Source organism: Cydia strobilella, chromosome 11 (assembly GCF_947568885.1).
Source record: "Cydia strobilella chromosome 11, ilCydStro3.1, whole genome shotgun sequence".
Lineage (NCBI taxonomy): Eukaryota > Metazoa > Arthropoda > Insecta > Lepidoptera > Tortricidae > Cydia > Cydia strobilella.
This window is the reverse complement of record NC_086051.1, coordinates 16,678,072-16,706,009: the sequence shown is the minus strand read 5'-3', so window position 1 is coordinate 16,706,009 and position 27,938 is coordinate 16,678,072. Positions and strand designations below refer to the sequence as shown.

The 27,938-nt window shown below is 37.4% G+C and overlaps 1 protein-coding gene across 2 annotated transcripts; it reads left to right on the top strand.

Annotated features, from left to right (window-relative positions):
* Positions 1–378: 378 nt before the first annotated feature.
* On the top strand, positions 379–27,257 carry LOC134745601 (uncharacterized). 2 transcript variants are annotated; one of them, XM_063679683.1, is made up of 11 exons: positions 379–534; positions 19,893–20,021; positions 20,332–20,596; positions 20,795–21,029; positions 21,587–21,841; positions 22,102–22,389; positions 22,576–22,742; positions 22,829–23,640; positions 24,052–24,278; positions 24,658–24,861; positions 26,162–27,257. In XM_063679683.1, exons 1-11 carry the CDS (start codon positions 532–534, stop codon positions 26,709–26,711), a joined length of 3,135 nt encoding a protein of 1,044 aa, XP_063535753.1. In that variant the 5' UTR covers positions 379–531; the 3' UTR covers positions 26,712–27,257. The 2 variants fall into 2 exon arrangements, with proteins under 2 accessions (XP_063535753.1, XP_063535755.1); XM_063679685.1 differs by lacking the exon at positions 24,658–24,861.
* The last annotated feature ends 681 nt before the right edge of the window (positions 27,258–27,938 follow it).

Here is a 27,938-nt window from a genome sequence, read left to right as displayed (position 1 = left end):
TTGGGGTATTTTTGCTCCTACCTATAGTTTACTTGCGGGTGCAAAGTTACCCCATCGTGCACCAAATTTATAGGCCCCGCCAATAAAGAGGATTTTAACAAGGATTATTAATATATAATATTCAATAAATATCTGAAAGTGCTGCCCACTTGGTTAATATTAACATTTAGGCTAATCAAATTAGATCCATAAAAAGCGTTTTGTGGAATTAATTCCCAGCAAGCTGGAAATCGTTTTAATACCTTGATTTGGTCCTAAATGCGTGTTTGCGTAATCTCAGGAGGTGTACATAAATTTTTGCTCTTTTTCAGTTTTTTTTTCTATATGAATGTCACCTTTACTTTTCACTAAAATCTACCTTTCAGAAAAATTTCAGTATTTACAATTATTCCCAGCTGTGCTCCAACAAGCCCACCGTGCCCCGGGCCCGCGCACGCGCGCCACGCGCCGCGGCGGGGCGCGGCGCTGCAGCAGTGTGGCGCCGCCACGCTGCTCGCCCGGACGCCAGCGACATGTGGCCTTGTTGACGCGATGGTGAGTTCCGCGGTGTTTTAGTGCGAACCTCGACTTGTTCTGAGGGGCTACGTTGATCTGTGTGTGAAAATAGCGTAGGATAAACCAGTTGCGAAGAGCGTTAGTTCTGATGAGAGTGAGCACAAAGGCAGTTTTAGTTGGAGGGTTTGCTGCACGTTACTAGTAGTAGGGGTTCTATGTAGATGTTTTAGTTCTGATAATGCGAGGCATGTAGTTCTGAGGGGCCTTACGTTGTTGTACGTGTGTATAACTAGATTAACTAGCGTAGGATGTAAACAAGCTGCGAATATCCCTCTTTTAGTTCTGATGAAAGTGTGAGCCTCGAAGGCAGCAGTTGCAGGAGAGTTTGCAGCACGTAACTAGCAACAGTAGGTGTAAACAAAATTTGTGCATAGTGAAATGTAGTTGTCGGGTGAAGGTTGACGGACCTCGCGCCTATTTCACCAACTTGACTACCCTAAAAAGGTTTGCCGTGAAAACCTGAAGGACGAAGATGATATATTTTTGGCCGGTACTATACGCTTATTGACACTGCTAATGTCCTGTACTATTCTGGGTTAGTAACGAAGGCATCAATTTTTACATCTTTGACCAGCAATGTACAGTGAAGTCAGTGAATCGTGAATGTCAGGCGAGGTGGAACGGGGGCCTTGCTGTCCCACCTGATTTCGAGTGTTAGTAGTAGCGCAGTAGTGTAAAGGTTTGTGTGTGAAACGGTGATGAAAATGCGAGAAGACAGTTTCTAAGTTCTGGCGAGCTTAGGTTGCTGTCTGTGTAAATGTAAACAGAGCGTAAAAAAGATATATGCGCATGAAACGTCGAGTTTTGTTTCTGGTCTTTGCATGAAAAACGAAGTCAGTTTTAATTCTGATAGTATACCGCATGCCAGGAACAAGTTTCCGTGACCGATAGCATCGACGACTTTTTTAACATTTCATGTGACCAGCTGACGGTTTATCCACCTCGATGCAACCGACTGCAAATGCTGAAAACGAAATTATCTACATGACTTATAGCGTGTACTGATGGATGTGAAACGTATAGTTTTGGTTTTAACGAGGGTATGACGGACCTAGTTTCACCAGGGCTATGATCGAATCATGTATTTTGCATTCGCGACAGACGAAAATACAATCTTGCAATAGCTTAACCGCCTGGTTGTCCAGTGATACTATGAGTGTAATGTTATAACTGAAATAGATGTCCAGTTGCCGATTCTGGATTCGAACTGGCGTGGCGTCTTCAGCCGGCCTAGCTGATGAGACAATCGCTATTGCTATGACAACGAAACGCTTTGTGTCTCTCTATCACTCTTCCACATTAGTGCATTGGATACGCGGCCAGATTACGCGGCTAAGGCCCTGGCCACTAGGCCACATGGCCACGGCGGTATCGGTACCTGTCCTAAATTCTCGATTACCTATTCATTTTTCATTCATTGTTATATTCAATCTTGAAAAAAAAACCAGAGGTTTAATTTAAATATCAGTGCTCAATTCCATTGTTATGAAATTATAGAACGCCAGTGAGATAATTGATCCTATTAGGATGTCCGACGTTCATGATTCTGAAATATTTTAAAATAGTAAGAATTGTTCAGTTAGTATCATAATTCCACAGACATTGAGTGACTAAAGGGAGAACCCAGGAGACATGCAGTGTTCAACCACCTTTCATTAAAAAAAAAAAATTAGTAAAGATTTGAGTGACAATGCCTGTGACCGCTACTCACTCAGGCACTGTTAGTGCTTGAAAATGGACACCTAGGCTCTCCAAAACAAGTCGCGCGAGTGACTAAAATACGTGAGTGCAACCGCTAAGTTAGCTAAGTAAAGATTTACACTAAAAAAAGGGTGATTGTCTGTCTATGCTAGCTCTGCTCACACTATGAATTGACATAGTATGAAAGTGCCACTATAACCGTGATAATAATAGGTCTTCGTATTGTATGCGGATTCGCACACCACTCCTGTGTGCGAGCGGGACATCGCTTTATACTAATGCGCATAGTGCATAGTTATAGCTCAGACACCAAAGCCACGTGCAAATTCGCTTCAACCTGATGGTGTTGGATGGTGGCATATACTTTGTAACTATAAAATATATGCCAATTTAGTACGGCCTTACTCTACAGTCATACCTTACCCGATTGAAAGAATCGTTCTTTCATCATTTTAAATTGAATTTCAAAATTCATAATTCATTTATTGCGTCCATGGTTAGTAGGTACATAATAGGTGTTACATAGTAGTAGTGAGATTCACATCGACCCTGATGGGGTACAGCAATTTGGGAAGATTCAACTCTCCCGAAGCTCTATGTCTCCCGAACTCCCCTAACTCAATTGAGGGTGTCGTATGAAAATGAGTTAGGCCAATTAGGGCTACCAGGTCTAGCTTTTTTATTAATTCTGGAAAATGCCTAATATAAAGAGGGGGCAAAATTTCAAAGTCTAGTTGCTAGGTCGAGTGGGATATCATTTGAATGAGCTCAAACTGCATATTACAAAACAATTTTTTTTTCATAAGGAAAATGTAAAAAAAATACCATCCCCCCCTTATCTCCGAAGTTTACCAACCAAAAATTATGAAATTTTTGCATTTTTGCAGTATTTTGTTCTATATGCTGAGAGGGGAATGTAAAAAAAGACAGAACAGTCTGAAATAAATGATGAATCAATTTACGTACTGTAAAACTACTCAATTCTTGTCCAAAATTTACCAATTTGTGATTAAAAAGGTCATTTCTGAAAAATCTCATTCCCCTGACCTAAGTATATATGGTCAGGGAATGAGATTTTCGCAAATTCCCAGGAGATTCCGCTTTATTAGCTCTAATCTTTAGTGACTGTGTAACCCGTGCCAAGTTTCATGTATACAACCAAATCTGATTAGCGGAATCTCCTGGGAATTTGTGAAAATCTCATTCCCCTGACCCATAGCCAAGGGAATGAGATTGTTGAGGAATGACTCAGAAACTAACTCAGGTAGGTAAACTTATATGTTAGGGTGTAAGGTGTAACTATTACTTGAATGATGCAGTTCTAAGCAAAATACTCTCATAAAAGAAATAATGAAGAATAAACTATAAAAACCGGACAAATGGGAGTCGGATACCCACCGAGGGTTCCGTACTTTTTAGTATTTATTGTTATAGCGGCAGCAGAAATACATCATCTGTGAAAATTTCAACTGTCTAGACACGGTTGATAAGATACAGCCTGGTGACAAACAGACAGACAGACTGATAGACAGACGGACAGCGGTCTTATTAATATGGTCTCGTTTTGACTATTTGGGTACGTAACCCTAAAAACGAAAAAGAACGTCGGTAGGTATTGCCATTTAATTTCGTATTGAACCTTTGACCATAGTTTTAACTATAGTTCATTTGTTTTTTCTTTTTCTTACAAATACATTAAAATGGCATATTAAGACAAATCATTAAGTATCAGGTAATTAAAGCTGTGCTTTTTTTTATATACTACGTCGGTGGCAAACAAGCATACGGCCCGCCTGATGTTAAGCAGTCTCCGTAGCCTATGTACGCCTGCAACTCCAAAGGAGTTACATGCGCGTTGCCGACCCTAACACTCCTCTCCCTCGTTGAGCTCTGGCAACCTTACTCACCGGCAGGAACACAACACTATGAGTAGGGTCTAGTGTTATTTGGCTGCAGTTTTCTGTAAGGTGGAGGTACTTCCCCAGTTGGGCTCTGCTCTAGATCTGGAATGACATCCGCTGTCCTGTGCCCTACCACACAAAGCGAAAGGTCATTCACAGTGCCCATACCTCTCTTTTGGACGCAGTTTAAGGACATACCCGCGGGTCCGGACGTAGTTTAAGGACATACCCGGGTCCTTAGAAGTGACCTGAAATTATGAAATACCTAGGTCCTTACCTACTAATTCACTGTAAACCAATGATACGACGTGCTTACCTACAGATATTATGATTGATGAAATGCTTATCGATTGTGAAAAGTTGCATTCAATTTTTGCTGCGCAAATGCTAGCTTGCTTGGCTTGATCGCTTCGATAATAGGTACATTGTAACGAAATAATTGGCTACTTTTTATAACACTGTATATTCTGTATCAAGTGCAGAAAGTTGACCTTTCCTCCCGTAATATTGCCGGCCGCAGGCTTACGTTTTACGAGGACGAATAATTGCGAGCCGCACCCAAGCGGCGCCCTCGACGCTATTGTGGTGGAGGTTTTTCATTTGTGGGTGAAAATCACGAAGCTAAGACAGGTTACGTACGTAAATGTGGATTCTCGTCGTGCGTTAACATAGAGGAACTTTAAAATATTAAATCGTACTCGATTCAAGTGTGGAATATTTACTCGACATATTTTGAATTTAAGTTGTTTTAGTTTTAAGTACACTCTTATTTTGTTTGACATTTAAGATATTATTTTCGTTTGAAATCTGTTATAATTAGTGCATGCTCCATCTCTTCTTGGTTATATTTGTATGCCAAATGGCAAAACATAGTGAAACATAAATTATTGTATAAGACCTATATTTAATCTATGTTTACAAATAAATAAATTTTGATTTTTTGATTTTGATTTTGATTTGATTTCAATGTTTTGTGTTTTAGTTACCAGTGTTGTGACCACAAATTAGTTTATGTTTAACATTACCTAATACAGTTGAAAAAATAACATGTTATATCTTTCTTTAAATGTGTTTTCGGTAAATTTAAGTTAATTATCCTGGGAATTAGACTCAGCTATTGTATTTAAAAATTTGCAATAAAACAATCATAGTTTGTAACTAGACGCACTAGCTGAACTAGTTAATTTATAAAACTAGCGTCCCGCCCCGTCGTCGCACGGGTAGTTCAACTAATTTAAGCAGAATCTTTACAGGTTATACATATGAACCTTCCTCTTGAATCGCTCTATCTATTGGGGAAAATCGCATCAAGGTCCGTTGCGTGGTTTTGAGGATCTGGGCATACATTGGGACAGACATACAGACGGCGGAAAGCGACTGGTTTATACTATGATGATCGACACAGCTGATCAGTCTATAATATTTTCATAAACTTAAAATCTTGATTACTAAGTATCAATGTTACATATAATAGAATACATGAAAGTAAATATGTATGCATTCAGTAAATCAATATGTAAATAAAAGCAAAAGTGTTCTCACGCCAAATCCCAAACAACAAACAAAAACTCTAACCAAATCATGTGTCCAAGTGGGCCGTTAACCAGAAAAAATGATTGCAGACACCAAAGAGAATAGTTTGTTAAGAGGGTTGTTGTTATGGTAAATTCTAGGTTTGTGGTCTTATAAAATCAGATACGTAATGCTACGTACAGTATTTTGTATGTATTAAAAGTGTTTGATATTTGCCTATTAGATATAGACAATAACTATGATTTGTAATTTTTATTATTAACAATTTGATTATGATTATAATTCGTTTTCTACCATCTGTCGACTCAGCATAGAAACTAAGAATGAAAATGTATAAAATTAACGAAAAGATTTATATATATATATATATATATATATATGTAAATTATTATTATTGGATCATCATATGATTTTGACCCATGTTATTTCGTTAATATGTGTTAAAATAGGATTTTTATTGTAGTTAAAATAAATGAAATGCATGGAATAAAGCATCGGATATTTATTGGAAAAACATAGATAGCAGTTGTTATGAAATACAAGTTATATTTAATAAATCAGATAGAATTATAAAAGGAGGATGAGATGACCGTGACGTCATTATGTGGTGTTTCATATGAATTCCATATTAGCGAGGCGATTTGACCGTTCTAAAAGGAGAAACTGGCTCGATTGGAGGGATAATACTCTATTGTTAAGTATCAGAGGTGTGGCACCATCTGTTTGAGAGTGATTGTTCCTTGGTTTCCGATGAGCGTTTTTTGCTTAAACTTTGCTTCTCTTATACGAGTCACATAATATCTTTGCAGAAACTATTCAAGTATGGTGCTCGAGTTATTAAAAAAGCACGTCGAGGAATGCGTTTTCTTAATGTGTTGTATGGTTATAAATACCCCTAAACCAAGCGGGGAAGGATTATTCAATTTTTGTTCGTCGGATTGTCACAATCTCTGGCTAATTCGTAGACGTTAAAACAAAGGTGGTTATTTTGACGGTTGAAAGCTTGACATGACGTAGTTATTATGCTACTTTTTGTCAAACTGGTCAATTGTTATTTTTAGTGTCAGTGCTTACCTATTTTTGTGATTTTTATTGTGTTTTAGAGCCAGATTTGTGTCAGATCGCATGGTCGATCTACCGGAAACGCCTAACCTTGCGGCTGTTAAACAGGCATTTCCGGGAATCCAGTAGAGTGTTAGGTCCAGGTCGCGAGAGGGGCCTGGCGTCAACCTTTTTACCAACACAGGTGACGAATATACCTCTTACGTTCTCTTCAAGGTCTGACAGAGGGATGTGAGGGTCTCACGTGTGGACCATTTGGAGTAATCCAGACTCATTGAAATCTGTTAGTAATTGAAGAAGCGTGGTCTTGTTATGTATATTTATATATTCACATTATATATCTGGATAGGGCGCCTTACTCGTTTGTACCCTTAGCTTCGGCTTACACAGACGGGGGGAGGCAAGAACACAGACACTAGGGTTTGCATACCTCGGTTTTGTCGGCCGAACGTTTACAGCTTAGATTAGGGTCCCTCTTACACATTCCTCCCTGTAAAACTAGTGGTTCGCTTCTAGTTTTATTTCATTAGAATAGGTGAAATTGGGGTAGAGTTAGGGTAGAGTCATTATTTGGGTGTTAAGTTTGTTTATTTTCTTTCACACATAGTTCGATTGCGTACAGTATTAAAAAACTTTATAGTGTTAATTGGTTCAAAATACAAAATAAATATCTAGATTCAGTAGCATATGGATGGATTTCTGTGGCTCGTACATTAAATATGAAATAAAGGTTTACACATTTTTTATATTGGGTGAGATAGGGGAACAAAGTTATTTGAGGACATACTAAATAATTTTGTTATAGGGAGCTAGTGAAAGGCAGAGCAGTTCACTAGTGACAATTGAGCTTTTCTATAACTGGGTAAAAAAGGGTATAAATCATATTTAATAGACGATTGTTTCAGTATTTCATTCATTTAAAGTATATTCAGATGAGTTTCTTGGCGTTTCTTCTCGTCTGAAATTAGGTTACGAAACGCTGGTAAAATAAATATTACATAGTGCATAGGAATACCTATTAAAAATAAAAATAAAATAAAATGGGTATTATCTAGATTAGGGACCCGTCTTCATCCGGGCGTGGCAGTAGATAAAGTAAGTTTGTACGTACTATTTTTACATTACATTAATATAATTATTTTCCTTTAGCTAGCTAGGTTAGCGAATGGATATATATAAAAGGAAAATATAAGGTTTAAATTACAAACTAAAAGGACTTACTACTGTCCACGGTAACTGGTCACGGTAGGGCCCTGTAGGAGATTAAAAAAAAAATATATTTTACTATTTATTTATCATACAATAGAGTCATAAAAGAAACATAGTAGCAATATTTACAAATTTATTAGAATATTTAGGGATAGTATTTGAAATCCAAATCTAATCAATCTGCACATAAAAGACGATGGGTACTAAGGTTCACAACGTATTTTTAACATTAGACGATCACATGGCCAAATTTATATATTTTAATTTAATCTTTTTCAAACAATTCTGGTAGTTTTATTAAAGTAGTAATAGAGAAATAAGGGATAGGTACATTTTTGGTACCAGAATGACCAGGATTAAATATATAAATAGTTTATTATAGGAAGTAGCCTCTTTGGCTACATTTTTGCTGCCGTAAGAAAACTGGAATGTGAGTTGATTTGATTTGGATTTTTCTAAAAATTATACATTATTTCTATATATTATTTTGAACATTAATATTAAATTCGCCTCCTCTTGACTTCACTGTACCGATGTGTAGCGACGTAGCGTGGCTTAGCGTAATATCACCTGTAACAAACACAAAAATACATTATTATAAATAGGCTAGTAAAATTAGCTAAAAATACAATGCGTTATGCGAGCTCAAAAAGTTAGGGGGCGATAGTTTTGTTTTCAACAAACAAGTATGCGCATATATGTATATGTGCGGGCGTATACATATATGTATTGATTGTTACTATCAACCCAGCACAGGAAACCAGTGAAAGTTGTGTTAAAAAGTGTATTTAATGGGTGTTTTAAATAAGTGAAAAATATGTGTTAATTATAATAACCTTTTAAGTATGTTAAATAAAGGGTTGGGCTACTTTATGTTACTCGAAGGCACAAATAGGGCTAGTGGATTTTCACAAAAAAAAATATATATTTTTATATACATAAAAAGAAAAATTAAATATAATTATACAGAAAATATCTTTAAATCAGAGACTAGTAGTAAATATTATGAATTCAGTAAATCATTTTGAAAAGTATATTTAAATGGTATCATATTATAATCTGATAGAAAAAGTTAATGGTATGTTAGTAACAAGTAAGCAATTTAATTACCTCTAATAAAATGAAGAGCCAGCTTTCAGCCACACTCGGTCTCTAGTTAGGTGGAACATCTGAAAAACGGGAAGAATTCAATTTAGACAAAGAACAAAGATCGATTTGTATTTATTTTGGCAGTCGTAGATTTCAATATGTCATACAGAACAAAAAAAAACTTGGGCATATTAATAAGACATATTCAAATATCATTTTTGTTTAAAAGCATTTTTGGTTAAAAATAATTAATCTGAATAAGAAAATAGAGTAAATGTTTGATTACTGCAATATAATTTATTAATTTGTTATAATGAAGATGTTTGATAGTTCATTAAAATTATTTTAGTTAATTTATAAATAAAAATGAAATATTATAAGGTTAGGAAAAGCATACTTACTTAGAAACTGTTGTCACATAATTAGGAGGTCTAATTACATATAATCAGCTTGCCCGATCGCCTTACGTGTCTGAAATCATTTTTAAGTAAAAATTTACAAACTGTAAAACAAATACATATAAATGTTCCAAAATTAGCTGATGAACATCGAGAGACGCATTCAGCCACTTAAAAGGGATCGGAAAAAAAAAGGTTAGCTGTAAAGTTAGTGTAAACAAAGATTTTAGACGAGAAAAATTGGTATAGATCAATGAGTTGAATTTATATAATATACTTATACGTAATGAGTTAATAAAATGGCACTAGGATAGTACAACATAGATAGATATTCATTAAATGTTAAGTATAAATTAGCATTACGTAATGCATTATATACTTAAAGAATTGATCGTGTTCTACCAAATTGGCATTCCTAGAAAAACATTGCATAAAAGAGAAAGAGAAATGTATGATAGTAGAAAGAACAGTGTATTACTTACATAAAGGGTAGGATCAAGTATGATCATCCGTCCTTCAGCAATCCGGATTCATTGATTAGGGCCTAAAATTTCTTTAGATAAGCATTATTATAAGTTTTGATAATGGAATAAGAAAGTAAAATATATGTAATAAAAAAAAAACAACGTACGTTGAAGTCAAAAGGAGGTTCTTCGTTTTCAACCACTTTCTCCGGGATGTCGAATAGTAAATTTTCTAACTGTGATGGAATCTAAAAATAAATAAACACAATAAAATTAACAAAAAGCTAAACAATGAATAAATAAAATAGGTTATCAATATGTTGATTATACTTACTTGATTTTGATCTTGAATTTCTTCAACGGTGATAGTAGCGTAGTGTGGGAATCGCGGAGACGATTGGATTATTCGGATTTTATACCGGAAATGTTGTCTGTTGTCGATTAGTTTTTTCTGTAATAAGAAATGTTTTGGTATTAGAATTAAACATTTTTATGATAATAGTTAAGAGATCATTATGATAAAATGTTTTGTCAAAACAAGTATATAAATAAATAAATATATAAACATGAAAATATATACCGTTAATCTACGGAGACGGTCCTTGAAATTTCTAATTTTTTGGTTTACCATGTTTATGTTATAATGAGGTTTTTCATTTTTGATTACTTTCAAAAGTTCTTTACGAGCCAATTCAGTTAAAAATTGGTCTCCATAGAATAAATTATTTCTATCCCAAATTATTGGAAAGTCGCAGATCAAAAGGTCAATATTTTCAAGTTTCATGATTAACACGTTTCAAGCACAAGCTAGCACTTCAAATAAGAGTTTGACGTTGGATATACCGAAGTGCCAATTTGTAACTTATAGTTTATGCCAGGGGGCGCCACAGAGGACGCCATAGTCATAGTTTTAACAGTAGCATCAATGTTGCTAACAATCAAATTATTTGCAATAGTATATTAATAACCATTCAAAAATATTTTTAACGGGTTTGAGTAACTATCATTATTCACTAACATAAAAACATGTTCAAGTCATAAAATTGGAAAGTTGGAACCGAAGTCATCGGTCGTATAAACAAAAGACCGTTAAAGACAATAGATTTTCGAAGAAGAGTCAGCCTGGTTGCACATGTTGAAATTGTTGAAAAAAAAAAAAAACCAGCGCCACGGAGATTTTATACCTGGGTTCGAAATGTGTGGGGTTTTTGAGTACAAAGATAGAGATAGAATGTTATTTAACTGATCTAGATACTAAAAATAACACAAGTATTTAGTAAATATGCCATGCATAGTGATTTTGGTTGAATATTGAATATTTAGCAAGAGTGATCGAATAGATCGAATGCCGGTTACTTGCAATTATTTGTGGTCTTTAGTATGTAAAGATATTAACATGTCTATAAATATGTTTAACAAAATATTAATACAATGATACTTTTGATTATTAAACTATTAAATAAATAGTTTAATATAATATTTGTTATAGTATCATAAAATATGATATCTTTGGATTAAAACGATGGAAATTAAATATTTGTTTTAAAATACATATCAAGAAGAATTTAAAATATATTTGAAGGTAATACTTTAAAATTAATTTTACATAATACATATTTTACATGAGATGGTAATAAAATAATACACGTGATATATATAATGCAGAAACAATGGCGTTAATGTACAAAATTAACGATTTAAGTTGTATAAATAAAAAACTAGATAGGATGTAAAAAGTAAGAAATATATCCAAACTTACCGATTTTTATTCAGCAGCAAAATTTCACTAGTCACAATTCACAATAACATTAAACTGATCTACACAGCACTGAGTAAAATTTAAAACTGTTCATTCAAACTGACAACGGTCAGATAGGCGCGAATCATCTTCCCCCTTTTACTGTCACTTTGCGACGCATCCTTGCGGGGTTGCCGTGATAAAATAATGAGTTATTGTGTTGCCATAGTAAGATATAATAACGTAACGTTAACTTAATCGGTAATAACGTTATCTCAACTGAAATTTTTAACTTAATAATAAATAGGTTTGCAAAATTAAAATTACGTTTGTTATTGATTTACAATTAATAGGAGGGAACTTGGGGTTATGTTAGAATTATTGATTTGTCTTTAAAAAAATATTTAGTTTCATTTGTTTCATTTTATTTTGATTGCATATCGTTAACGTTGGCTATCTGTAGAAATGGCCTGGTATGGATTGTGTGAACTGGCAAATGAAAGGCAATGAAAGTTTAATGATTAATTTAATTTTAAAAGGTTGATGGATATTTGTTATTGTTGCAAGAAAAGTGTGAAACTTTTGTATTTTTGTAAGAATGATTTTTACGGTTAGACAACTGTTAGATTGCAGTCAACCTGGATTTGTTGGTATTTTGTTGCGAATAATACACAAAATAGTCAACAAATTCTTATCAGTAGGCTAAAATCGTATGACGATTCGACCCATTTCAAAGGGTAGTTTTTGTTGACTATACACTACACAAGAAGCTAAGACCATGACTAATTACACACCACATCGTGAATAAGATCTTTGATATCAAATCTGATAATGATATGTCAATGAACATGCATTATCATATTATTATATGCTAAAGAAAGTATTATTAATATATTTTTTATAAAATTTTAATGACATTTGAAATACGGCTTTGTGTAAAAAATGGTTTTATGAATTTATTTATTAAATAGAAAAATAAATAGTAGTATTACATATCTACAAGTAAGACTTATTTTCATACGTTATAATGGTGAAGTATTTATATTATTGTAGGAAATTATAAATTTAGAAAACTTTTCGATTGAATAAATAAAAATATTTTTAATATCTATTTGCAGACATTGCATAGTATCTTTTTGCTTATATCTATGTTATGTTTGTAAAGGTAATATTTTGATACAAGTATCAGGATATTATCATGGTATTTTAGGTTTTTTTTTTTTAAATACTTTATTGTTAATATGGGAATAAGTCTGGACAAATATCTTGTTCATGTATGTGACATGCTCCAAGAAAATTTGATTGGGAGGGATGTTTTGGTATTGGAATTCGGATTGATTTTTAATTAATGGGGAATGAGTATCCCAGTACTTATACCAAATGTTTTTCCTATTTTGGGAAGGGAGGTTTTGTTGGTTCATCTATTAACCGGACAATGTGGTTAAGTCGCCGGATAGAAAGATCCATAGACTAGGATGCGACCATAAAATCGAACTACTAGAGTTTATTGGATTCACAACCCAATACCCTGGGCTGGTAGGAAAATCGTGACGAAAAGATAATCATGACTCATTAATAGAATTCAATGATCTGAGTTTTATACCGAATCAATCGCAATTAATGAGTATTGGTTTAAACACACATCATACACCACACGATTACGTTTATAGAGGGGGGAAAGGGGATAATACCAACAAATTTAGGAGATAGTTTTCAGTTTTATTGGAATAGGGTTCGAGAATACTACATGTATGTGTATGACAATACATTGCGAATTCTCGAGGGGGCGATTGTAACTAGACGCACTAGCTGAACTAGTTAATTTATAAAACTAGCGTCCCGCCCCGTCGTCGCACGGGTAGTTCAACTAATTTAAGCAGAATCTTTACAGGTTATACATATGAACCTTCCTCTTGAATCGCTCTATCTATTGGGGAAAATCGCATCAAGGTCCGTTGCGTGGTTTTGAGGATCTGGGCATACATTGGGACAGACATACAGACGGCGGAAAGCGACTGGTTTATACTATGATGATCGACACAGCTGATCAGTCTATAATATTTTCATAAACTTAAAATCTTGATTACTAAGTATCAATGTTACATATAATAGAATACATGAAAGTAAATATGTATGCATTCAGTAAATCAATATGTAAATAAAAGCAAAAGTGTTCTCACGCCAAATCCCAAACAACAAACAAAAACTCTAACCAAATCATGTGTCCAAGTGGGCCGTTAACCAGAAAAAATGATTGCAGACACCAAAGAGAATAGTTTGTTAAGAGGGTTGTTGTTATGGTAAATTCTAGGTTTGTGGTCTTATAAAATCAGATACGTAATGCTACGTACAGTATTTTGTATGTATTAAAAGTGTTTGATATTTGCCTATTAGATATAGACAATAACTATGATTTGTAATTTTTATTATTAACAATTTGATTATGATTATAATTCGTTTTCTACCATCTGTCGACTCAGCATAGAAACTAAGAATGAAAATGTATAAAATTAACGAAAAGATTTATATATATATATATATATATATATATGTAAATTATTATTATTGGATCATCATATGATTTTGACCCATGTTATTTCGTTAATATGTGTTAAAATAGGATTTTTATTGTAGTTAAAATAAATGAAATGCATGGAATAAAGCATCGGATATTTATTGGAAAAACATAGATAGCAGTTGTTATGAAATACAAGTTATATTTAATAAATCAGATAGAATTATAAAAGGAGGATGAGATGACCGTGACGTCATTATGTGGTGTTTCATATGAATTCCATATTAGCGAGGCGATTTGACCGTTCTAAAAGGAGAAACTGGCTCGATTGGAGGGATAATACTCTATTGTTAAGTATCAGAGGTGTGGCACCATCTGTTTGAGAGTGATTGTTCCTTGGTTTCCGATGAGCGTTTTTTGCTTAAACTTTGCTTCTCTTATACGAGTCACATAATATCTTTGCAGAAACTATTCAAGTATGGTGCTCGAGTTATTAAAAAAGCACGTCGAGGAATGCGTTTTCTTAATGTGTTGTATGGTTATAAATACCCCTAAACCAAGCGGGGAAGGATTATTCAATTTTTGTTCGTCGGATTGTCACAATCTCTGGCTAATTCGTAGACGTTAAAACAAAGGTGGTTATTTTGACGGTTGAAAGCTTGACATGACGTAGTTATTATGCTACTTTTTGTCAAACTGGTCAATTGTTATTTTTAGTGTCAGTGCTTACCTATTTTTGTGATTTTTATTGTGTTTTAGAGCCAGATTTGTGTCAGATCGCATGGTCGATCTACCGGAAACGCCTAACCTTGCGGCTGTTAAACAGGCATTTCCGGGAATCCAGTAGAGTGTTAGGTCCAGGTCGCGAGAGGGGCCTGGCGTCAACCTTTTTACCAACACAGGTGACGAATATACCTCTTACGTTCTCTTCAAGGTCTGACAGAGGGATGTGAGGGTCTCACGTGTGGACCATTTGGAGTAATCCAGACTCATTGAAATCTGTTAGTAATTGAAGAAGCGTGGTCTTGTTATGTATATTTATATATTCACATTATATATCTGGATAGGGCGCCTTACTCGTTTGTACCCTTAGCTTCGGCTTACACAGACGGGGGGAGGCAAGAACACAGACACTAGGGTTTGCATACCTCGGTTTTGTCGGCCGAACGTTTACAGCTTAGATTAGGGTCCCTCTTACACATTCCTCCCTGTAAAACTAGTGGTTCGCTTCTAGTTTTATTTCATTAGAATAGGTGAAATTGGGGTAGAGTTAGGGTAGAGTCATTATTTGGGTGTTAAGTTTGTTTATTTTCTTTCACACATAGTTCGATTGCGTACAGTATTAAAAAACTTTATAGTGTTAATTGGTTCAAAATACAAAATAAATATCTAGATTCAGTAGCATATGGATGGATTTCTGTGGCTCGTACATTAAATATGAAATAAAGGTTTACACATTTTTTATATTGGGTGAGATAGGGGAACAAAGTTATTTGAGGACATACTAAATAATTTTGTTATAGGGAGCTAGTGAAAGGCAGAGCAGTTCACTAGTGACAATTGAGCTTTTCTATAACTGGGTAAAAAAGGGTATAAATCATATTTAATAGACGATTGTTTCAGTATTTCATTCATTTAAAGTATATTCAGATGAGTTTCTTGGCGTTTCTTCTCGTCTGAAATTAGGTTACGAAACGCTGGTAAAATAAATATTACATAGTGCATAGGAATACCTATTAAAAATAAAAATAAAATAAAATGGGTATTATCTAGATTAGGGACCCGTCTTCATCCGGGCGTGGCAGTAGATAAAGTAAGTTTGTACGTACTATTTTTACATTACATTAATATAATTATTTTCCTTTAGCTAGCTAGGTTAGCGAATGGATATATATAAAAGGAAAATATAAGGTTTAAATTACAAACTAAAAGGACTTACTACTGTCCACGGTAACTGGTCACGGTAGGGCCCTGTAGGAGATTAAAAAAAAAATATATTTTACTATTTATTTATCATACAATAGAGTCATAAAAGAAACATAGTAGCAATATTTACAAATTTATTAGAATATTTAGGGATAGTATTTGAAATCCAAATCTAATCAATCTGCACATAAAAGACGATGGGTACTAAGGTTCACAACGTATTTTTAACATTAGACGATCACATGGCCAAATTTATATATTTTAATTTAATCTTTTTCAAACAATTCTGGTAGTTTTATTAAAGTAGTAATAGAGAAATAAGGGATAGGTACAAGTTGAGTAACTCAAGGAAATCAAAATTAATATGTGTCTATGATTTCAATCGCCCGTACGTCTCGCTACGCTGCGGACGAGTGAAATGCGTTCGTGATTGCCATCATTGATTTAAATATATCGGTTTGTATTAAGGCCGTTCCATCGGTTTGCCGCTGTCTCTGTCACATTTCGCAAGAAAGAACGGGAAAGATCATGCGCGCCAACTATCCCTATCCCGCTATCCCTTATCGGGGTTTTATAAGGGTAATGCATAAGGCTTAACTCACCATACCCTTTGCCAGACGAAACCCTTTGTTTTGGTTTTAAAAACCCTTATATAAAGCTACCACATTTGAGTAATCGGTAACCCAAATACCCTTACAAAACCCTTATCATCCGCTCACCAACACCTTGCATATTGCTTATAAGGGTTAGCCTTATAAAGGGCTTCCCTTTTAGCATATAAGCGTGCTAATTTAAGTCGTCTACCTTGTTCATAAAGCACACATTACTTCGAATCCGAGCGATCGTCGGCGGCGACGGCAGCGTTCTTTGACTAGGCACGTATTTTCTTTCCTTTTCATACACTACCGGAGATATATACTAATCCTGTCTCTTTCACGCAAAGGGAAACCTTTATAAAAAGCGCTTAAAGATAAGGGTAACCCTTATTAAGAGCTAGCCTTATTTTTGGTTAGCTTTTCGGTAAGGGTTAGTCAAAGGTAAGGGTATGAATGGGCTTGCAGTTCAAAAGGGAAAGTCTTTCAATGTGTTAGCCGTGTTTAAGTGTCGCCCATTGAAAGGGTTTTATCGCGGAAAGGGTTGTCCGGTCCCTGGCGCCAAGTGTCAATTTTGATCGAATTTTGTCGATTTTTATTTATTTTAAAAACGTTACCCTACAATATCGAAATTCGAAAGCTATGAAATTACTATTTAAGTTAAGATTGTTTTTTCTTCTTTTTTTGTTTATAGTATCACATAATAAATAACCGAGTAAAGTTGGATTAAAAGTCCGAGTTAGAGGTTACTTTGGGAATTAATTGTATCGAGCGAAGTGTCATAATTCGTGTATCGGATGCTATGATATTAAAGATAATATAGTCAAGAACTACATATATTTTTTCCACGTCTACGAATATCAACGCCTCTTAGAAAAACAGGATCATATAAGGAGTTATCATATAAGGAGCAATTAAGTTATTTTAGTATGACTCACGATACTTTAAATGGGTGAATCAACTATTTCTTGTTGTTATTGTGTCCTGTCAGCCAGGGGACAATATTAGCACAGTTTGTTAGACGGAATGTTGTATAACAATCCACAAACGTGCTTATTCTAGCTCAGTGGAAAGGCCTTATATCTACCACAAAAATGCATGTTTGGTTATTTTAATTACCATAAAATCGGGGTTTTAAGTGACTCAGGAGAATGTAACCATGGCAACGAGTGACAAGAAAAAGTTGATTCACCCAAATACGGTTATCGTTTTGGGCATCTATCTCGCTATATACTGCATAATACATGCGTGCTTACGAGGCTTTACGAAAATGAAAATTATACGCTGTACGCCCTAATACGTCTTCTCTGTAGATACAAAGACGGGTAACTTTACCTAACTGAATTCAGCCCTTACTACGAGAGACGGCATTAACATATTCCAATCACATAACAAGATTTAGTCTAACCAGAAAATGCGCTCTTTGATTTGTTATGGAACGAGGGATCCGTGTTACATTGGTTGATTTAAACATTCGTTTGACCTCGTTAGGCGATAGGAACGCGCGTTAGGTGGAGTACGGTTACGCAATCTCTTTAGTAACCCTTGGTTTGGGCGGTTTCAACAGTTTTTGACATCTCGTGATATATTATCTTTCACGTGACTGATAAAGGATCTGGCCACCCGTAGGAAAACGGTGAAAATGTAAGTTTCTTACTTATTTGCAGATGAATAGACGAAATTCTTAGTCAATTTTGACCTCAAAAACCTCACCTCATGACTATCGTGAGACATACTAACTTTAAGCTAATTTAACTTTGGTCTTATGTGGTTTATACAGATTTATAAGTAACGAAACATAGTGACGCATTCACCCATGCACCCATCCGCCTAAACACCCATTTACTTGAACACTGTACATTTTAATGCTTTGTCTCATTCGGTGGGCAAAATCGAATTTTTCTCATAAAAATCAAGTATAAAAACACCATTATTCGAGCTGCTGAGGTGACAAACATTTTGCCATAACTAACGCTTGTCTCACACCATAATTAAAAAAACCATAATTACACCATAATTATTAATATAATTAAAAAAAATGTAGATGTTTCTCGTAATTAAAAAGTTGGGGAAGATCTCTTAAGATCATTTTCGTACATTTCTTATAGGTATATTCGCGGTATTCTACTGTATAATGCTATTAAGAGTTAATATTACATGATTTATAATATGGCAAGTACTTATTTGTTTGTTATTATGTGAATAAAATGTTATTTAACACAATCTTCTAACACAACACACAATATATGACATCTATTACAGTTTAAATTATTTTCACCTCAGCAGCTCGAACAAGCCTACTTTCGTCACTCCCCGGAGTGAGGAAAGTGCGACTTTCCTCACTCCAGGGAGTGAAACAAAGTAGCTTTTTAATTTAGTGTAGGCCATGAACTACCACTTCATACTTTTATTACTTTTTTTTGTATTATTCTGTGTAATTCGAAATACATTTTAACCTTTAACATGTTCTCACTACTGAGGTATATTTTACATCTCGTGTTTTTAAGTCCCTCGCTACGCTCAAGATTCTACCTTAGAATCTTTCGCTTTCTCGGGACTCAAAATAAACACTCGCAAGAAAAACCAACTTTCCTCTCTTATTGCACAAATAACTATTGGCTGAATGGAACATGTAGGCGTGACTCGAAAATCGAGTAAAGCTACCGTATGCGTGGCAGAGGGGGTAGCGGGACTATGCGACTTCTTTAGAAAATTAGGTGTTCTGTGATAATGATTAATGAATTTATTTAGTCGTATGGCATATTACAATTCTTGGTCGCTTTACAAATTTACAAATGAGTAGTTAGGTTCTTCGCCCAATGGGCTGCGTTGTCGCTTAGCTTAAGTAAGTCCAGAGGATCTCCTGTGTACTTCCTTTTTGGGCACTCGCGGACTATGTGGTAAATGGACTGTACAGGTGCTCCACAGTCGCACTTCGGTGTATCTCGCTATAATGCTAATATTGATACCCAAGTAAAAAGCGAAAGTTTCTATAATTGATAAGTGGAATCTTGATCGCTGCGAGTGTTTCAAGGCACACAAACAAAGGCAAGGGTTAAACAAATTTCGGTACCTAGTGAATCACAAAAATGTTCACCATACTAACACGAGGAAAATACTAACGAGTCTCATCAGTTTAAACATATAGAGAGAGCCTGTACGACTGTAGTGATAAATAAGTTTAAAATTAGTGAGTGTTTCTGCGCAGAGGGCGGCGGGCATGGGTGCGCGCGCGCTGGTGTTGGCGGTGGCGGCGCTCGGCGCGGCGGCGTGGGGCGCCGGCGGCGGCGGCGGCAGCGGCTGCGGCGTGGCCGAGTTCGCCTGCCGAAGCGGACAGGTGAGTGACTCATCTATGTGTCATGTGTGTGACGGTGGCGTTGGTTGACGTTTTATAGCAAACCCCGGACGGATGTGTTACCACGACGGAAATTACTATGAGGCCTATGGTATGAGAGGCGGATAAGACTTCGCGGCCTTAACGTGCCTAATAAGTTTGTATTCCACATACAGGAATAGATTTCGATGATAATTATTATAATATTATCAAGGGTTGTATCTTTTGTAAGCTCTAAAGCTGTTTAATTGAAATTGCTATGATGAAAAATTCATTCTCAAATATGAATTCTAAATGAGTTTCTCTTCCACAGTGCGTCCGCCTCGACCGCTTCTGCGACGGCATAGCCCAGTGCATGGACGGCAGCGACGAGCCGCCCCACTGCTCGCCCTGCAACCGCACGTACTACGGCCGCGCTGGCGTAGCCTATGCTCTCGCCGTCGGCGCTGGTGCTGGGGTCGGCGACGCGCCACCGCCGCCGCCGCCGAGAGTACCGTTTCTGTGCCATTTGACGTTTACGGCGGGAGGTGGGACGCATGGGGATTTGGTGCAGCTGGCGTTTGAGGAGTTCCGTGTGGGTTAGTATCTTTAATAATTTACAATTTTTATCAAATATTTTGATTTGTGTTTTTTTTAATACTTTTTCTTTAGTATATGACATCTATCTCACTTTAATACTCTTATTATTAGTCTATAAAAGTATAAATAAAGAACAAATATTTGTATTTGATTCAGGACCTTTCCATACAGCCAATATAATTTATATTCACATTTAGGAAGATACACGCCAGGCAACGTCGACGGTTGCCCCGACGGCTATATGCAGCTCGCAGAGCTCGGTCGCCCATTCACTGGCGGCTCATGGTGTGGTGCATCCGAGGGTGCAGCATTGTACTACAGTGAGACAGCTACTGTCACTGTCTCTGTCAAACTGTTCCGAGCGCGCCTTGGGGAGCCGTTTGGTCTGAAGTTGAGATACAAGTTCTTGCAGCAGCGAGATGCCGTTGTAAGGTGAGTAATTTTGGAGTTTTTGACTACGACTTTTATACCGAATTATATATTATAGAAATATAGCTTAAAGGCGTGTTCTCCAGTTGACGCAATAAATAAATAAAATAAAAATAAAAATAAAAATAAAAATAAAAATAAAAATAAAAAATAAAAATAATTTATTTTCAGACAGTTACAGTCCATAGTTAACGTTAGTCTTAACTTACAGGCTATGTTATGTTACAGAACAGTACCTACACTAAATTACACACATGAAACTACACACGCAATACGTTGCGTCAAGACCATACAATGTAACTCTTTTTTATTCTTGTGCTCGTTGTGTCAGAAAGACACAACACAAGCTTAATGTCATTTAATTTTTACGATAAGTACCGTTACCGGACCGTAACCTCTCTCCGTAACCTCGGAGTGGTTACCGTAGCCTCTCTCGTATTAATTCAATATTTTACAGTCATTGTCATAGATGTATTACCTATGAAAATGTATGTCAGCCGATCGTGTCGTGTGGATTAAAGTTCTTCAGAAGTTCATACAGTTTAACCTTATTAAAACAGGTTTGGAGCGCTAGAAGCACCTCTAGAACGCGGGGCAGTATCACCCGGGACATACTGCACGCGCACCTACGAGGAATGCCACCGCAAACCTTGCCGTCTTCAGAGCCCCAATTACCCTGGAATGTACCCTAGGAACGTGACCTGCTATTGGAGCTTACGACAGAAGGATATTCCAACGTGCAAGCATGCTATGATATCTGTAAGGCAGGATCATTCACATAAGATGCAAATTAAGAGATCCATATCGATGGCCAGGTAAGTCCCTAGAGTTTACTAATGTTTTAATTTGTTCACCATAAGAGAGATGATTCATATTTTAAGTATCCTCACACCCAGTTATCGCTAAACAGTTCACGTGCTAAATTGTTTCTTTGGCTCACTATTGCTGACAGTATACTTACGAGTTCTTGTTTTTTGAATAGTCGTAATAGATATCGGCGATAGGTACCGGCGATAACCGTCAGATTTTTTTTGTTGAAGGTGTAAGGAACTGGAATAACAGTAATATTTTTCAGTCTAAACAAAACGGGTCGAGCGGTACGAGCGTGGCGAGAATGCACAGGCGAGCGTGACAGACTTATCTTCTACGACGGCGCATCAACAGATGACCCAGTGCTCGTTGAATATTGTGGTGGAGACTGGCTACCAAGAGTCACGGCCCGTGGTCCAGAGATGCTGGTAGCGTTTCATTCATCGCCATATTCAGCGCCGTTGAGACCACCAGCACCGCTTGCGCCATTAAGAGGTTTCGAGCTTGATGTTGATGTCATATTTGCTGATTCAGACTCTCTTGACTATGCAAGGTAAGAACACAAAAATAATGAACACAATAAATCAAAGAGGCATAAAACTATTTTAATTTTTTTTATCAATGAAACCTTTAAATTAAATAAATACAGTGTGACGTGTTAGGTACCTTGCTGGTGGCGTGGATTTACTTTTTCCAACTACGAACGGAGAACGCAAGTTAAGCTAAATTCATCTTTCAGAGAGGCACGTAGATGCGAGTTTCATGTAAAAGCGTCGTCTACTGAAGAAGAGGGTAATGGAACGACACCGGGGGCCGCGGGGCGCGGACGGCGGGGACGACTGCATGCTCCCACACATACACTGCCACCAAACACGACATGTACTTGGACTTTCCATGGTCGACCAGGTCAGTTTTACTATAACTGTAGTCTAAAACTGGAGTTAATGCTCTTGATAATATCAGAAGTTACGTTCGTGCTTTTACGTCAACAGGTGACTTGGTGTGGATCTACTTCTCCAGTTTCACCCAATATTCTCTAGTGGATGGTCGTCGCACGGAAAGCAGTGAAAGAGAAGAAGAAGGTGCTATGGCACCACCTCGCCCTCCTACAAGTACTGCAGCGAAACCTATTGGAGCACCTTGTGGGGTTGAATTAAGGGTGTGGGATGGTGGTGGAGGCGGCGTGAGTGGGGAAGGAGTAGTTTTAGGACGTTATTGCGACGAAGTGCCTCGTCTATGCGCAAGAGCTGCCTTAGCTAACGCTACTCGCTCCCCTCGCCCCTGTTCTCCACCTGATGGATACGTCTCTACAATGCCATTACTATCTTTAGCAGCTACAAGTCGCTCTGGAACTGCAACTCATCCTCTACGATTCGCACTGCACTATGAGTTTATTGACGCGCGTTTAGCAGGGGCTGCGTTACCAAGCAATATACCGAGAGTAGCGCGGCCGGTGCCAGCGGCTTGTGCAAGGTTACTCACTCGTCCAGGAGAATTATTGTCACCGGGAAATGCTTTATGGTTCGGGCGAGGTGGTGCTCGTCGTTTGCGCTGCGTTTATAGACTGCAATCAGAGTCGCATGTAGCAATAGAGCTAGCCACGGTATCATTTGGAAGACGACCTCGCTGTTTCACTCGCTCAGACCCGGCTAGTGGTCGGATGCGATGCGTACCGGAGGCTATGGAACCGGAGGAAACGCCTGTGGATGAAAAAGAGGCAAATGAAGATTTTGATGGCGAAGATGACGCGCCGATGCGTGTACCGCATTTGATGATCTATGAAGCTCCATGGCCGGGATATCGGGTAAGTTTAATAATAATTGTTATTTAAAAAAATATGTTAATTCTGATACCTACAACTTCAATCTATGAAAACGTAATATTTTTCGAATTTTCTTTAAAATAAATTCATCAATTACCAGAAACAATTTTAATACCAAATTGTTGATTTGGTATTAAAGGTCCAATCTGGCTGACTGTTCATCCTATGTAAAATAATTCTTGAGCCTTTTGTGTGATTCTCAATACTATCAATTGGCATGATTTACCACAAAGCTGCCGACTGGGTGCCAAAAACTTCGTTCCTCAGAATTTAAGCAAATATTAAAGCATATTAAATGTCTTTAAAATAGGGTAATTTTAAAGACATTAAAGTGTGTGTGCGTAAGGACTATAGCAAAAAAAACACATTTTGTTACACCCGCATTAATTGCAGGTACCACTCGGGTGCATATGCGATAACACATCCGCGCCGATCCGCCACTCCGGCGCTGGCGCTCTCGAGCTTGTCCTAACGGCACGCTCATTGGTCGCCGACGAAGATGCCCGCCATCTTCATTTTCGTGGCTCGTGGAGTACGCCAGCCGCACCGGCGTATAACTGTGCGGCACGACGGAGATTGCCTCCACCTGGAGGACATATTCATCTGCTCTTTCCGTATGAGTGAGTACCCTTTCTACTTACACAATTTATCAGGATATTTATCGTATGTCCTTACGAAGTTATGTCATTACGACATAGTGGGAACGCGGCCTATGTAGCAATATTAGATCAAAATTGTGATACTTATCAACTGGGAAACGCATCTGAGAGATGATAAGTTTATATCAAATCATTTTTTTTTAAGTTAACGTGGCTTCCTTTCTCTACTACAGTGCGCGACTTTAGGTATATAAAACTGTAAATTTCTAAAATCCTTTCGTACCCTCCTTTCTCCTCATGAAGCGCGGTAACCGCTTAGTATTCCTCCGAGTGTGGAGCGATAATATGTATAATATGTATCCACCAAGGACAAGTTTCTAAAATATTTCTATACTCGCAGTGACAACCGCGCTTCAGAATGCAGCGAAACTCCCTTCCTCCTCATGGCGCGGGGTAACCGCTCAGTATTCCTCCGAGTGTGGGGAGACGAGTTGCCGCTCACGCCGCCGCCGCCTCCGCCTGCGGTCGGCGCGCCGGCGCCGCTGGAACCACCGTTGTGTCACACCACTAATCGTGTGCTGGTGTATCATGCACATACTTCCAGGTTAGTAACTTTGTTATTATTTAATAAAACTTAAGACAATGTTACCTAATTCAGAATGTACATGCATATTTCAAAAGCTATAATATTGGGCTTGGATCGATATTGGGAGATTTCAGACTGAATAAAATATGTGCCTAGGGGATAAAAGTTAACAGCTTTTGTGGGATGTGTGTCTCACGGTAACATAGTTAAAAAGAGTGGGTACTTATTTAATGGCATAGGGGTTTAAGTAGAAAATTTGGTGTATAATTCGGTTATGTTCGAGATAACGAATCTAATCACTATACCTTATATAATAAAGTACTGTCCATCTGTATGTTCCCGATAAACTTAAAAACTACTAAAGGTATTTTCATGTTGTTTTTACCTATCAATAGACTGAGGTATAAAATGTGTTAAGGTTTTGTGTAACACGTGCGAAGCCGGGCGGGTAGCTAGTATATGACGCAAACAGTTATATAAAAAAAAGTAAGTATGTTTAATTACTAACAGCCTTTAGTTTAAAATTAAATAACTTCGTTTGCTCCGTTTTAAGTACTACCGACATTTAAACGCTTCTTAATAAAGTTTAACTTTTTAGTTACCTACCAATTAATGTTACTAGTAACATTGTTTAAAAGTTCTATGGACGCTTGATGTTATCTCGAGTTGAATTAATCGTGCTAATGGCGGTGTACAAGTGAATGAATTAACTTCAAACTTGCTAAACTGTGGTTTTGTCGGTCACTGCTAGGTAATTATTGTAATTAACTGTTGTTAGTCTTTGATTTACGCCTAAGATATAATACAATAAGAATAAAGATGAATGGGCTTTACTATTACGAAAAAAAAATATTTTATTAGTGGTATCATAATACTGTCGACTACAACAGTATTGCAGTGCGACTGCCGACTGCGTTACTGCCGCAAATGTCAAAATTTATGTTGCTACCAGGATTCTAGATATTTGCGGCAGTAATGTCGCGCTGCAATACTGCATCAGTAATGCTGGAATCCAAACGGTACCTTTATGAGTTTATGACACACTGGCACCACGTATCGCGCAATATTGCCAGACATGTGAAGCAAAATCTTGCAACGTCGCGCCACTTCACCCGACACCGCTGGCGACACGTGTCGCAGGACATCTTTTTAAATCTCAGCTACAGAGTAGGTAGGTAGCTGATGACAATAAAATATATGATTGCCGCAATTCATCTTACCAATACATATGTTATTTTAGTTGAAAATTGGTACATAAGAAAGTAAATTGGCTGGTCGAACTTTCACGGAGTCTAATTCAGGTTTTCTCATTGTCCAGATTAATGAAGGCGATCTGCCCAAGCAGCAGCGACGAGGGCCGAGCAGTCCAAATATTCACCGACGAGTGGTGGGGCCGGGGCCGTGGTGGGGGCTCCGGGTCCGCGCTACTAGTAGTCTGGGCGGCGCGTGAGGCCGGTTCAGCCCGCATGGCCTGGATGGAGGTCTGGAGGCCTGCGGGCACCGGCCCGATCGGGACTCCCGGTGCTGAGCCAGTGAACGCTACAGCTATGTGTGTGAGAGGCTGCAGTGCATTAGCAGCGTGTATGCCTAGCGCGCTTTGGTGTGATGGCGCGCAGGATTGCCCCGGAGGCGCTGATGAGGCCGCTGGGGCTGGTTGTGGCGCTGCCGCGCGCTTATTAGCGGCTTTAGGCGCTCCCGCAGCGGCAGGAGCGCTCGCAGCGCTCGGAGGCGCTGCCGCTTTAGGAGTTCTACTTCTAGCCGCGCTCAGAAGGCGTCGACGAGCAGATAAAGCGCTGTTAGCGGCTGGCGGACGCCGCGCTACAGAAGAGCTGCTTTTCGATTCAAGGGCGTCTTCAGTCGCCTCCTGACGGCGCGAGCGCTCCGTCGAGTACATCCACGTGGACCGAGAGACCACGGTGTGACGGGGCGCTTAGCTGTATATACGCGCTGGTTGTACATAGCGCTCACTGTACATAATGTGCTGCACGACGTGACGCGACGTCTCCTGTGATATCGTACCTTACGTTGATAGTTTTTATCTCGTTATTACATTCTATTGTTGCGTTAATCTCGGTGACGTGTTTAAGTTGGGCTAACGGCCGATTTGTTTTTGCGCTCAATACCAAAACGGCGTATGTAGGTACCATGTAATTCTGTAGATTATACGTCGTTTTATTTAATAGTCGTTGCATTTCACGATTTCATCCTTACTCTTATTATTAAGACGGTAAGGTTTAATATCGTCTGTGCTTCGTGAAATGCAATGTATATTCGATAAAAACGAAAAGGGGCGCGTTTTTATTCCTATAAGTATTATATTCTATTGATATTTTTGAAGAACTGTCCCGTCCCTCGTTTTCACTTATGTTATACGAAACATTGATTAAACACATAGTTCAAATTTACGAACTAAACTGCAGTTTGATTTTATGACCCTGACCCTAATACGTACCTCTCACATCGAATGATGACGCTTATGACACTGTCCATATGAAAAAGCTGTCACATAATAATGTCTGTACTTTTTTTTACAAAAGCACAATACAGTGGAATCCGCTTACTATGACGTAATCACTGTGCGTTCGTTTTATTTAACACTCAACAAAAAAATACGTTTAAAAGTGGAAAAATTACTGCCTTGGGTGAGACGTTTAAGAAGTGTAACACTCTTACGGTAGATGTCGCTAGGGTCCCCTAGACCCATATAATGGGAAGATTTGCTGACTATGGATGAGGTCTTGGTGGCTCAGTTGGCAGAGCGCTGGAGTATCGATCCAGAGGCCGTGAGTTCAAGTCTCACCCAAGGCAGTAATATTTCCACTTTTAAATTTTTTCTAAGCTTAATAGCATCGATCGCAGACGTTTCTGCTTGTTAAAAATTAATTAAAAAAAATACGTATTGGAAAAAACTCGAAAAATTAATTTGTAAAATAATACAAATACGGTGATCTCATTATATACATAAATAATGAGGCACTACCGATTTAATGATCATTAACGTTAAAAGTTGTCCTAGATACAAATAATGATCTGGAAATATTAATTTTATATTAGAATCGACATGCGCGACCCAGTTTTTTAGGGTTCCGTACCCA

Excerpts from the sequence above, each read along its gene's own strand:
- LOC134745601 (XM_063679683.1), top strand. Across the intron at positions 20,022-20,331 it reads TCGCCTGCCGAAGCGGACAG|TGCGTCCGCCTCGACCGCTT; the intron begins GTGAGTGACTCA and ends TCTCTTCCACAG. Across the intron at positions 24,862-26,161 it reads TATCATGCACATACTTCCAG|ATTAATGAAGGCGATCTGCC; the intron begins GTTAGTAACTTT and ends CTCATTGTCCAG.